The 14,561-nt window shown below is 39.2% G+C and overlaps 1 protein-coding gene across 1 annotated transcript; it reads left to right on the top strand.

Annotated features, from left to right (window-relative positions):
• The first annotated feature begins 1,337 nt into the window (after positions 1 to 1,337).
• Positions 1,338 to 10,799, top strand: Klrg1 (killer cell lectin like receptor G1). Its single transcript, XM_004869538.3, has 5 exons — positions 1,338 to 1,632; positions 2,807 to 2,911; positions 4,616 to 4,785; positions 9,329 to 9,429; positions 9,761 to 10,799. The coding sequence occupies exons 1-5, from the start codon at positions 1,545 to 1,547 to the stop codon at positions 9,870 to 9,872; spliced, it is 576 nt and encodes a 191-aa protein (XP_004869595.1). The 5' UTR covers positions 1,338 to 1,544; the 3' UTR covers positions 9,873 to 10,799.
• The last annotated feature ends 3,762 nt before the right edge of the window (positions 10,800 to 14,561 follow it).

Genomic DNA, 14,561 nt, shown 5'->3' on the forward strand with positions numbered 1-14,561 from the left:
AACAGGGTCTTGCTGTGTAGCCCAGGCTAGCCTGAGCACATGATCCCCTTGTCTCAGCCTCCCAAGTGCTGGGATGGCAGGCATGTACCATGACGTCCAACTTCAGCTGGAAATATTTTGAAAATTCCCTTTTAATTTACTTTTTGACCCAGAGGTTGTCAAGAATGTGGTATCTAAATATGAACCTTTCCATTTAATTACGGTTCTTAATTTCTAGTTTCATTTACTGAGTCTAGAAAAGATACTTGGAATCACTTGATAATTTAAAATTTGATAAGAATTTGTTTTGTGACCTAAATATGATCCATGCTGGAGAAAGAGAAATCTGTTGGGTGGAAAGTTCTGAATATATCTGTTAGGTTTATTTGGTCTGTTGTACTCAAGACAGCTGTTGATTTATTGATTTTTCTGCCAGGATGATCTTTTCATTCTTTAAAGTGAAATATTAAAGTCTCCTATCATTATAGTATTGCTGTCAATTTCTCTCTTGCTATGTCCATATTTATTCAGTTTAATTAATTAATTTGTTTTGCAGTACTGGAGTTTGAGTACTCAACCATTCGACCACTAAGATATATCCCCAGCCCTTTAATATTTGTTTTATGTAGTCATATGCTGTTATGTTGGGTGCAAATGTATTTATAATTGTTAGGGTTTTTTTTTTTACCCTTTTGTCATTATACATGACTTATTTTTAGAGATAGTTTTTGACTTAAAGTACATTCTGTGTGCTGTAAGTATAGTCCCTCATGCTCTCTTGGTTACCCTTTTGCATGGAATATCTCTTCACACCCCTTCACTTTCAGCCTATGTATGTCCTTAAATCTAAAGTGAATTTTCCCCCCAGTTACCATGGTATTTATTTGAACTAAGAGGAAAAAGTCTTAATGTCTTCATGCAGTACATACTTGGTTCATTCAATAACAATTGTGACAAATAGCAAAAAGAATTAAGGGAAATTAATGAAATTTTAGACAGTGTTAAGAATAAACATTAGAGTACAGTTGGAAGAATGTTTTGGGGAGGGACAAACGTATGTCATTTTTACAAAATATAACTGAGCAATGGTCCATCTCTCCCGTGATTATAGGTACATGCAGCCAGTGGTTTATTTCTCTATCATTTATCACTACTCAAAAGGTCCACAAAATGGTGAAATCAGTCCCATTTTCTGCACCTCTATTTTCTCAGAAGGAAAAAAAATGGAGATACATGCGAGGGACCTCTCATTTTTATTCTAATGTCCCTTGCTGGATTTGAGAACCATTGCTTCCCCTTGCTCAATAGGATGAGGTAAGACTGACAGTCCATTTAAGATAGACTTCATGAGCATTTAGAAAGTGTAGGTAAGCAAACCAATTTTTAAAACAATTCTGAATATCAGTTTCTATAGGCAGCCCCAGGATTTGAATCATTTCCTGAAAAATTACTTCTGCTTTTGTCAAGTTTCCTGCTACCACTCTAGAGACTGGGCTGTCTCCTCACTGCCACATGCCTCACACTTCTATAACCCAGCTCTCACCACTGAAGGCCAAAGATACCAGATGGAGCCAAGTAGCAGTGCCATTTATTCCACTTTGGAGCTCCCCACTGCGGTCCAGGTGCAGGATGACTACAGACCACAGCGAAGAGGTGAGTTAGCCAAGCGAGCATGGCAATTTGCAGATGAGTGTAGGTCAAGGATGAATGAAGAGTAGAGGAAGTTTGGAGTAGCAGGTGCAGAAAAGCTGAAGATTATTTGAAGAATTACTTTGGATCCAGTTTGCAGTCCTGTGCTGGACTACAGATATTTGGTGTGTGGTATGGGATATGAGCTCAGTCCTCAGGTAAATTCATTTCTACTCATCCACTTCTAGGCTCTCACCTCATTCCAGGCCAGGGCAGTGCCATTATCCTTTATTGCTCCCGAATTAAAGCAAGCATTTTGTTGGGAGAGTTTTATCTCTATTCATGTTGAGAGAAGCGTTGGTCCAGCTGTTTAAATTCTAGACATCTTCGTTTTTCTGACTATGAAATGAAAAAGACACCATTGATTTTGCTAATGGGTAACAGTAAGATTTTGTCAGAAGAGAAACTGACCATTTCCTCTCCCCAGAGATAAACAATGCCATCAGATTCTCAGGTGCACTTGCAGAAATATTGCTATACCCTATTCTGGGGGATGTTTCATATGTTTAACTGTGTATTTTGAAAATCAGTCCATTTAAGAAGAAAAACAGCATTTCTTTGTTAGAAGCAGCATATTCACTTTATGGTTGTGTCAGAACGAATTTGTTCTTTGGTTGATGGTGAATAGCTTTACACAGAAGGCATTTTACACATCCGGGTATTGGTAGGAAAAATGTCTCGAGAAATTGCTGGGCTAAAGTGTAAATTTTGGTAAATAGTGTCAAATTGTTGTCCAAATTCTGAAGAAGTTATACTAATTTATATTTTTATCACAAAAGTGTAAAAACATACAAGCCACAAGTTAAGTGGAAAAGTTTTCTTTAATGTGGTGAATATAACATTTTCTTCAAGGTAGCTGTTGATGCTCACCTAGGACTTTAGAACAAGTCCCCAACAACCAGGACAGGAATCTTTGTGACCTGTGTCTCAGTCCCTTGGGCCAAACTACTTCAAAGATCCCAGATACCTTCCCTGCCTTCTCTTTTCTTTCAGGCTTTTCTCAGACTCAGGGTTTTGCTTTGGATTCTGTCTTTTTGGGGGGGGGGGTGCTCTGATCGAACTTGGGACCTTGCACTTGCGAGGCAGGTGGCGGAACCACTGAGCTAAATCCCCGGCCCCCTGGTTTCTGTTTTTGCAGCATCTTCTTCTAAGTCTTCTCTTTTCTGCCTTGTGGTGATAGTGCTGGGGCTTTTGAACATACTTCTTACAAGTTTGCTGCTGTACCTGTGGATTCCGGGCCAAGGTGAGTGCTAACTTAAACCAAAATTAACTTTTCATTTTTTCTTTTTAAATTGTAAAACATAGAAAATTTGAAAAATGAAAAAAATAATTTCAACAAAATAAGTTACTGCCTGTACACAACTATTTTCACAATGTGGCCTCCTCATTTTGACTAACATATTTTTTTCTTAACATAATTGCAATCAAATCCTCTTGAAATCACTCCCATCATTTTTTTTTTTCAAAACAGGATGGAAATAAGAGGCTTATAGTTTTGTATGTTGCTTTAAATTTCATATTGTGTCACAAACCTTTTCCTACTTACTATCACATTTATCATAATTAAATTATAACATTAATCGTGTTTATCCTTCCACCTAATGGATGTTGCATAATTAATTTAACATTCTGATATTTTTGCCATTTAAGAGCTTCCATATTCTCTAAAATTAACTTTTCTAGGTTTAGTTCTTTTAGGTCTTTAAACGCAGTGATCAGGGGCTGTCGGTTTATTACCTCACAACCCAGAGTCCTCACATAGCTCGTGTTATGGGGGATGATTGTGTATACAGAAGTTGCTGACATGGCTTATATACAATTAATGCCTAGGATCCTAAGGGTTCAGCCCCAGCATCCCTCCCACGCACTCAGGTCCTATGTTTGACAGAAAGAAACTCTTAGGGATGTTAGGGATTTCTGATGTAGGGAATGGGAAGTGTCACAGTTGTACAGAAAAAAATCATAAATCTGTAAGGTGCCAAGTTAATCTCTTGATCTACAGAAGCCTCCACTGGTCCTTTGCAGGCCTTTCCACAGAAAACCACCTGATCTTTACATGAAAAAGAACTACTTCCCCACCTTTAAATTCCCAAATTGAGACTAGATGAGTGATCTATCCAGCAATTATGTATCTACACATGTGCCCACCTGGAACAAGGGCTCACATTGTTCCCCCAGAGAATTGTCCTTGTGGTGAGATTCTGCAAGTATGTTTCAGAGAATCTGGTTTGGAATGATCTCAGCTTATCCCCTCCTTCTGACAGAGCTACAAGGCAGTCATTTTAACAGACTGAGGATCACCTGTAATTAAAAGACCTGAGTGAAGAGAATCCTTTTCTCACTTTAATATATGACATTCTTCTGTCAGGATTGTTTAAATACCTAAAGTAAATAATCTTTGCTGAAGTATAAGTAAGTCTTCCCATTTCCAGTGTTATAGACAATCGCATTGGGATCACAAACCTTGTGGTCTAGTTGTTTGTTCTTTCTTTCCTTTTCTAACTCACCATTATGGTGTGTCATGCGGATGGGAGGCACACGGAATGAACCTGCCTGACTGGAGCCATGTGCACCACGCAGCCATGGTGACTGTGCCGAGCAAGTGCAGATGGCACACAGGGGTGTGTCAGGCAGGTCGGGCGCGTGTGCATCAATGTGCACAGGGATTTGTTAGTGTGACTAATGTGCTCTCCTCACCATCCTCAGGCATATGGTACCTCATTTTCTTCCCACCCCTTCGGTCCTTGTCACGGCCTTTCTTCGTGGAGTGTGCACTAGTGCTGGCAGAGTTGGAGGCTGTGCACTGTTATGCTTTTCTTTAAACCTTAATCTGAAAGGTGGCAGAGCAGGGAAGACACTGGGGAGCCATTTCCCCTTATCTCTCCCCTTTCGTTTCCAAGGCTGTTGACTCCATGAAAACGTGAACCATGATCCTCTTCCTTTCTAGGCCCCAGTGACTCGAATCGTGCCAGCTGTCCTAGCTGCCCGGACTTCTGGATGAGATTTGCTAACCATTGTTACTATTTCTCAGTGGAGAAAAAGGACTGGAATTCCAGTTTGCAATTTTGCATAGCCAGAGACGCACAGCTCCTTATAATTCTGGACAATCAGGAAATGGTAAATAAAAGGATCATTTAGGAAATTTAGGTTTTAAGCCAGCCATGGTGGTGCACACCTGTAATTCCAGAACTGTGGGAGGCTGAGGCTGGGGGGCCAGTAGATTGAAACCAGTACAGTGATTTAGGGAGACACTGTCTCCAAAATTTAAAAAGGGGCTGGGGATGTAGCTCAGCATAAAGGCCCTGAGTTCAATCTTGGGTACCAAAAACTAAAAGAAAATAGAACAGACCCCCCCCCCGCCCCCCCCCACACAAAGCAACATACATTTTTTTGGTGCTGGAGATTGAACCCAGTGCCTTCACACTGAACTACATCTGCAGCCCTTTTTATTTTGAGACAGAATCTCTCTTAAGTTGTAAAGTTGCCCAGGCTGGCTTCTAGTTTGTGATCCTCCTGCCTCAGCCTACCAGATTGCTGGGATTCCAGGCATGCATTATCATGCCTGGTCATTAAATGTTTTCTTTTTAATGTCTGCCTTTCATTCATTGGAATTTAGTAAGTTACAGACTGGGAACAATGTTCAGATATTTGAGATAAAGGGAGGAAGAAGGGAAGAAGGGAGGGAGGGAGGGAGAGAGGCTGTATGCTTAAACACATGTGGAGCTCAGATGGTGGGAGGTAATAGGATTTCTCTTCCTACGGCTTCTCGGATCCTTCTGTCCACTCAGCAGTCTCTTCTTTGAGAAATCTCTTTTAGTCTTGGAGCATCTCAAGGCAATACACGGAACTGATGTCCTGCTACTGAAATCAGTCAGATTGAGTAAGAATGAACATACACAACAAAAATAAGAAATCCCAGTTTGATTTTTAGTGCTAATTTCATGCTGACTTTTACATTTGATATTGCTGTTTTCTTTTTTGAGTAGAATCAGATCACAGAGAACTGTTTATTAAGAATTTAACTGTATTAACCTTTGAGGAAATCCAGAGAGGCAATTACTTTAAAGCAGTTAAGAAAAACAGGTAGACCTTAAATTTCATAAGTCTTTCCTGTTTTAAGGAAAGATTCAAGGATCTAGATTCTTGTTTTTGTCAAAGCAGCTCTCATTCATTTGAAATTCTGGGTAGAATCTAAGCGCCAAACCAGTCCCTTTCTGTGACTTGCTTTTCTTTTTCACCTACCCTAGCCAAGTGGCAGAACGCGCTGGGGCCTGTGCAGTAGATGTGAAATCTGCGTTTTACGGCCTCTGGGCACAGTGGCCTGGCTTTCTGGACCTTGTGGTGCCAACTGCTAGTCTCATTCTGGTAGAGCTGCCTCCGAGGGCCTGAGCTGACTGAAGTCAATAGCAGAAGTGAGCGAATAGCAGAATTTGGCCACATTGCAAATACCAACAGACAGGAGCAGGGAGTCAGTGTGCAGGACATTGCCACAGCAATCTTAAGTTACACATTAGCAGTATTACTTACAAATGTGAGACAAAGTTTAGAAAAACACATATTCTGTTTTTCTAGGATTTTGGACACCCTGTACTTTATGTTCTGCTTTTAGCACGTAACATTATTTCATTTCTGTTTTTTTCCTAGCACCAAATTATTCCTGATAATTTTTTAAAAAGTAAATTATTTAATTTTTAGAAATTATTTATAATAACTAATAATATTTATTTATAATAATATTTATAATAAGTCTGTATTATCCTATTATTGCTTAAATCTTTTCATATTCCTAAATAAAATTCTACCTATATGTAAATTATTATGAACCATGAGCCTATTCATATGGATTATTTTTTCTTGGGATCCTTTGTGTTTTATTCATTAAAATTGAATTGGCTAGTCAAAAGCTATGACTAATTTCGTAGTTTTTGTATAGTATTTATTTTTCCTTGATATGTGTTGAAATAACTTACACTTCATAAACCATGTTAATTTTGAAAGGTTAAGGAGTATGCTGTGTGCCTTAATAATATTTTAATTTCAATTTATAAATACTACCTACAAAATTGTGTCTGTGTAAGGTTATGAATATTAACCTAAAAAAAGGAAAAGGAAAGAAAATGGATTCTCTTTTTACTTTGTCACTTTTAGTTTTTGTGATTTTTTTCTTTCTGAAATACAAGCAAACATTACAAGCTCAAAGTGACACAACACCTAAGTGCTCTACTTCACACCCTTTTCGGGGGACAAGAGTTCTGAGTTAACACCCTTATCTATACTTTTATGCTTTTTCTGGTTTTTCTCACACTCACTGACACATACCCGCACACCCGAACACATGCACATGTTCTCTCTGAGGGCATAGAGGCATGGTTTCGGATTGCATGGAACCGAGAACAGCTGATGAGCACAGCACTGAGGGTATAAGTGGCCCGTATTTAAGCCCAGTGCTTCAGACACTAATTGAAATTTTTGAGCACACCTTTATTCATTTCTATGCTTTATTTTTATTTTTTTCATTTCTATGCTTTATTAATTGCTGTTCCTCATCCTGAAATGACAAGGCAAAGAAATTGACTTCTGAAAAATCAGATGGAGAAATGAGGAAACATTCACCCCAGCCCAATTTTAATAATTTTTTTAAGCAAGTTGGTTTCATTTCTCTTGCTCTTTCTTTTATCTTCAGTCTGCCTCCTTGCTCCCAACATAAACGATTTTTGCTTCCTGGTGGTGAACACTACAGAATTTGTATGTAAGGAGGCTTTAGTTTCTTGCAACATAATACTGACACTGTAGTCTTTTGTTCTGCGAATATTTACTGAACATAGTTTCATAAATTTTCTAGGTGCTGGGGTTATTGGAAGCATTATAGTGCTTACAATTTTTAGTCAGAAGAGACATAACAAAAAAGCAAATAAATATGGTGATGTATTCTTTGAAGGAAATGAAACTGTTCACTATGGTAGTAGATGTGGGTATTGCTTTAGATGGGGCAATTAAGGAAGGCCCTTCTTGGGAGGAAATAGTTGAGGTGAGACCTGAATGCCAGTCATGTGAAAATCTAGCAATTAGGGAAAAGCTATGCAAAGACCCTAAAGCACGAATGCGCTTGGCATACATAGTAAAGGAACAGAAAGTAGGTTCACGTGGCTGGAACTCAGTAAGTGGTTGTCAAGTGTAAGCCATGCAGTACATTGTGTATATGGAAAGGATTTTATATTTTAAGGATTAAAAAGCTATGAGGAGAAAATAGGAAATCACACAAAAGACTCATTTACCTCCTGTAGCGTCTTTGCTGTGAGTGCAGAGATATTTTAGGCCTCTCTTGACTTGGAAGGGTTTCTGCCTCTCTTGCTGGTAAAAGGTCAAATTAGGTAAAAGGAGATAGCTAAGAGCAGAGCCCATTAGTTCTTATTCTTTGACCATCGTCTTCTAGGAATAGGATAAAAATGACAGCAAGAAGGGACAACTGGTGGTATCAAAATACATATAAAGAGTTGAAATTTTATTGCTTTCTTGGTTTTCTGGATAAAAATGACTATTTTCTCGCAAATAAATCACTCAGTTGTTTAAATTCAAATTCAATTCATTGAGCTGTCATTAGAAAATATTGAAAGTACAATTATTTGTTATACTAACACCAAATCTTCCAGCAAAATCAATGTTCTTGGATTTATCTTTTATTTTATTTCACTTACAGAAGTGATTCCCTTAGGGTATAAACTTCTCCATTTGATTGTAAAATTGTACAGAGCAGGGCATCTTTTAACTCTGCTCCACTGGGTAGCATGGCATAGGTAGGTGGTATGGCCAGTTTAACTTTTTCTTCGGGTAGTTCCCTTAAGAACTTGTTTGTTTTTTCCCTTGTCATATACAAGTTGATGAGAACTTGGAAGTGAGAGTTCAATGAGAAACACACAAGTAAATCGCTGCAGGCTTAACCATAATTCCTGTATTCAATGACAATAAGAAAGATGACTGCTTTTGTAGAGATGTCTGTCTTCTTTCTTTTGTGTGTCTATCAGGTGTTGCATCGCATTAAGAAGGGGAAGTAGAGATGTAACATTATCCTCTCACATTATAAGAATGTAATTACAGACATAAAGGTCAATTCTAGGAAGCTGCTCTTCTTTGCATTCAAATAGATCTGTAGAATTAGAAATTAAAGAGGAATTAGTTATTTGGAATGGGTGCTTGACCTAGCTCAGGCTGCTAAAATAAAATACCATAGAGTGAGTGGCCTAAACAACAGTCATGTTTCTCATCGTTCTGGAGGCTGGCGGGGTGGGGGTGTCCAAGTTCAAGGTGCCAGCAGATTTGGTTTCCAAATGAGGCCCCCTTCCAGCTTGCAAAAGTTTGCTTTTTCATTATGTTTTCACCTGGTGGAGAGAGCTCTGGGCCTCCCTATCATGAGGACACGAATCCCATCATGGAGGTGCTGCCCTCAGGACCTCACGTGAACCTAGTTATGTCCTGAAGGTTCCATCTTCAGGTACCATTACGTTAGGGTACGGCTTAACATATTAATTCAAAGAGGACAAAAAATTTAGTCCCCAACCAAGGTCATAAGGGAAAGGTAAGGAATAATTGATCAGGACTGAAAGTCTCCTTGGTTTTCTGCATCTTTCTCACCTTTCTTCAACCTCTTCAATCTGTCCTTTAGAGCCTACTCCAAAATTTAATTGATCAGGACTTTCACTGGATTGGTTTGAGAAAAAATTCTAGTTGGAGGTGGGAAGATGGATCGGCTCTAAACTTTTCAAGGTAAAGGGCTTCAAAGGAATGGCGGGCGGGCAGAAAGAAGAAAAGGAAAGAAAAAATTGGGCACCTTGGGAAATGGATGAGGGGTAGCAGACAGACCAGAGATGAAAGGATGAAAAGGAGAGGGAAAGGGGGAACAAGGGAGAAAAGGGCAAAAAATAAATGATGGTATTTTCAGGAGAAGCTGAGAAACAATTTTTATTCTTCTGCTGTTTTGGGAGCTGAGGGGTCTGAGTAAGAAGAGAGAATTTGTTCAATTTTTATCCCTTTGTGCTTTTCAATTCCTTTCCTGTGCATGTGGCTGGGAGTGATTGACTTTTCTGATTTCTTGCAGGGTTTATTCTAACAGCTTGGTACAGAGGTGTGGTGCTGTCAACAAAGATGGTCTCCAAGCCTCCAGCTGCGAAGTTCCTTTACGGTGGGTCTGTAAGAAGGTCAGACTTTGACGGATGGCCACTCTGTCCTGCGCCTCAGACCTTCATCTTTAAAAAGACCTTTAAAATATCTTTGCAGAGAAGGAACTGGCCTCTGTGATGCTGGGCCAGCCATGGATACATATTTAGTGAATGCCAAACCTACCAAGATAGGGCACTGTATGGAAGATGTGCCCTAGGGACTGATGCTTTGCTGATGGGTTGTCTTTGAGATTAGTTAGGCATTAGGCTAACAGTTTACAGTGCAGGTTTAGTAAATTTATGAAGTACATAAAAGACTGTTTTTAGGAGTTCACTCTAGCAACTCAGGCTGCCTGCCTTATTGCTACCTCTATCTTCCTTGTCAAACATATACTTTTCTTTTCTCAGCAGATGAATGAATAAGGAAAATGTGGTCTAGCTACACAGTGGGAAAGTACTCAGCTATAAAAATGAATGATATCTTGTCATTTGTAGGAACATAGATGAACTGGAGGACATTATGTTAAGAGAAATGATCCAGACCCAGAAAGACAAATCCTTTGTGTTCTTACTCATGTATGAAAGCTAAAAAGTTGACCTCATATATGTGGAGAATAGAACAGTGGTTACCAGGGGCTAGGAAAGGAAGAGGGTAATAAGAGGTTGGTTAACAGCTTTGAGGAGTAATTTCTAATATCTTTAGCACAGTAGGGTGACTGTAGTTAACAATAATTTATTGATAAGTGGGAGGGGTAGGGGAAAGGACAAAAGGGCAAAGAAATATGAGAAAAGGAAAAAAATGGAAACAAAGTCTTTGCAAATAGGGAAGGGTGGAGGGGGTGAAGGGAGGGCAAGGGAAGGGGGAAAAGAAAGAACCAAGATACATCATGTAAAGGTACAAGATCCCAAAGATAAATGTAACTGTATTGTATACCTGAAATGTACCAATAAACTTAATGGAAACAAAACAAAACAAAACAATAATTTATTATGGACTTCAAAATAGCTGGAAGAGAGGAATTTGAATGCTTCCTTACGCGTGAGGCAATGGATGTGCTAATTATCCTTCTTTGATCATTACACATTTTATACATGTATTGAATACCACATTGTACCCCATAAATGTTTACAGTTATGTATTAATTAAAAATAAAGGGCCGGGGATTTAGCTCAGTGGTTTAGCCGCCTGCTGCGCAAGCGCAAGGACCCGAGTTTGATCCCTGGTACCAAAAAAACCCAAACAAACCAAATAAGACAAACAAGAATTAAAAAATATATCTTTTTATGTTATATTCTGAGGTAATCTGAAGAAATATGCAAATATATACTACTGCTAGTATAGGATTGTGTATAACATGTATGTGTATATAATGCATGCAGGGAGATTTTATGTGTGCTAATGGTAAACGTGTTAATTGTGCCTGCTCACATACTTTTATCCAACAGTGGCCAGTTGTAGATGAAGCTTCATTCTAGACAATAATACTGTGAGAATATACATTGTGAAAAGTGGGTGAGGACAGGGTGGTACCTTCTGCTTCTTGGCTCTTCACACTTACTCACAAGATTACACTTGATTGGATCTGGTTTTTCTGAACATGGGTGGATGTGGTGAATAAGCCAATGTGTGAATGCATCCTTTTTACGCAGTCAATGTGTGATTTGCATATTAATGTCATGATAGTTGTTAATCTGATAAGGCATTTTCATAAAGGAAATTTTACAGAAGCAGTTTATGTGGTTGAGGCACTCGCACCTCAAAAACGAGAAAGATTTATTTCTCCTAGTAGAGTTTGGCACCATTAGAGAGGGTGCTGTTTAAAGATGTAATAAGCAGTAATGAAGTACACTCTCATTCTTTTGTTGGTGACATTGAATTGTCCACTATTTGTCTTCATCATTCACATTTTTGAAAGAATATGCACCGTATTTTCTCTTCTCTCTCTCTCTCTCTCTCTCTCTCGTACCCGGGATTGGACTCGGGTCCTTGCGCTTGTGCAGCAGGCGGCGGAACCACTGAGGTAAATCCCCGGCCCTGCACTGTATTTTCTAACACTGTATCCTAAACACTTGAGATAGTACTTACATTCAGTGAATATTAAATAGATAAATAAATGAATAAAAATAAAGATGTAAAAATACTTATTCTAGTTGTTTATGGTAGCCCATATATTGGAAGGGCTAAGGGCAAGAACAGTGCTGTGTGCTAATTCTAAGTCACCCATATGAGCATGAGTTGTGGACTCCAGAGGCCTCCAGTGGCCAGTTTACTCTGAATATTATGAGATAGCAGGAAGCAGCAAAAACAGGCTCCCGTCCTCTAATCTCTGAAGGGTGGTTCTGGGGCAGGGGTATCCCTAATAAATAGATGTGGTAGGTGACTCCCACCGTGGTAAGGATCCATTGTCAATGATTCCAGTTAGGTCATGGCTTGGGTGCTATAGGGTGAACAGTTTCATTTTTAAAGAAAAGTAAAGGGATGCAGCAGGTCTTTGATTGTCAGGTGAGCAGACAGGATGTGTGCAGTCCTCCTTCGTGGAGAGTTCATTCCTCTTGTAAGGGCTTCTCACCTGTCATCAGCGCTGGGTCTGGTTCTTTACAGCTTTGTCTTGCTTAAGGATGCTGCAATGGAAATTGCAGCTCCTTTCCTAGGCGTTTGTTGATTCTTTAGATGTATTTATTAGGGGCTAGGGTTGCTTATGACTCAATGCTTTTACCTTGTCTGGTGAAATAAAATTTGTTAAAACTAGAATTTAAAAAATTTCTATTAGTGCTTAAATTCCACAGCTGATCCCTTTGATGAACATTATACCATAAACTTACCTAGGAAACACAGTGTTTGGAATAAGACATGTATTGAAGTTACAAACAGAGCAGTAACAAAATGAGAATGAAGGAAATACAGAGGGAGAGAGAAAAAAACCTCTGCAGAGGCCACAGCTATATCACATCTGAGGGCTCAGTAGGAAAAGTGGAAATAAGATCAAACAATCCTAACTCCTCTCCATCTCCACCTTTACTGTAAGCCACTGCCACTCGCCTGGATTATGTGACAGTTTCTTTACCTCTCCCACCTTTGACAACAGTTTTTTTTTTGAGGTACATTTGATATACAAGGAATAAAACATATTTAAAGAGCAGTTTGTTTTGTGGTGCTGGGGATTGAACACAGAGCCTTGCACGTGCTAACACTGCACCACTGAGCTACATCTCCAGCCCCAAAGAGTAAAATTTGATAAGCTTTGATGTATGTATATGTCCATGTAACTATCATCACAATCAAGGTAGTGAATATATCAATTACCCACACAAGGTTCCCCATGACTTTTGTAACTCCTCCCTCTTTCTCCTCCAAAGGTAAGAGATTCCTCATCTACTTTCCGTCACTGTAGATTGGATTGCACCATCCACAGCGTTACAATGTATCAAGTTTTACAGGATCATACTGTACTTATGTGTGTCAATCTTCTCTCTCTCTCTGACAAAGTACTCAAGAAAGAAAACTGAAAGACAAATTTATTTTGGCTCAAGTTTCAGGGTTTACTCCTTGTTCTGCCTGCCCCATTGGGTCTGTGATGAGGCCATATGTCAGGTGAAAGGGAATGGGGGTGCAAAGCTGCTCACCTCATGGCAGCCAGCAATAAGAGAAGGGGAGGACAAGGGGAGGGGACACAGGTTGGGGGCAGAGAGAGAGAGAGAGAGAGAGAGAGAGCGCACCATGTTTTAGTGGATCTAGGTTCCAGGGTTTTCCCTGAAGAATTTTGATAAATCTCTTTTTAATGTTATTTTTGCATACGTATAATATATCAGGGAGAATTACTGGCTTATGGGAATATGGATCTTAAATTTTATTAGATACTTTCAAATGGCCCACTTATTTAAATGCTCCAGCAATGTCTGAACTAACATCCCATTTCTTTATAACCTCGCATGGCAAAGGTGAGGTGAACTGCAGGCTGCTAGTGCTCATGAAGACTTTTCACTGCTGCCTGCAGTGATGAGCTTTTCTTTAGCAGGAGATATATCATGTTCTTCACATTAGAACATCTGAAAGGTAAATCTTCCTCTTGCTAGTAATGATATGTCATAGCAAATCTTTGATAGCAATAAAATCTTCACACCCATTGTATTTCTGAGAAGGAGAAGGAAATGAAGTGGAGGGGAAGAAGCCCCTGTTCTGGCACAAAGGAAAGGTTGTTAAAGTGATGTGATAAAAGCCAAGGAAGAGCTGGGAGTCCTGGTGCATGCCTGCAATCCCAGCACTGAGGTAGGGGAATCTCGAATCTGAGGCCAGCCTGGGCTACACAGCAAGTTCAAGGCCAGCCTGGGCTGCATAGCAAGACCGTGTCTCTGAAACCAACAACCAACAACAAAAAAACAACCAACCAACCAAACAAACAAAAAGGGTGATTTTCAAAGTAAAGGGAACATGCACATGAAATGCTAACAGCTGTAAAGTAATATAACAGAGAAGTATTCAATTAATATGACAGTACTCTATTGGTGTGATGGTGACAGATGTGAAATTTCGGTAAGGTAAAAATCAGAGGTAAGGAAGTAGAAACAACTTGTTTAGAAGGTTCTTTTAAGAGAGTTTGCTTATGACAGGAAGGAAAGAGATAGTATCTACATAGTTTTATGTAGGGTTACTATATTTTCAAAGATGGATAAGAAAGAGTAACACATATTTGTAAGTTGAGGTGAAAAATTCAGTTGGATGAGTAGCAGAAAATGCATTTG

The sequence above is a fragment of the Heterocephalus glaber genome, unplaced genomic scaffold (assembly GCF_053883595.1).
Source record: "Heterocephalus glaber isolate CG9 unplaced genomic scaffold, H.glaber_assembly_v1.0 deba00001444, whole genome shotgun sequence".
NCBI classification, from domain to species: domain Eukaryota; kingdom Metazoa; phylum Chordata; class Mammalia; order Rodentia; family Bathyergidae; genus Heterocephalus; species Heterocephalus glaber.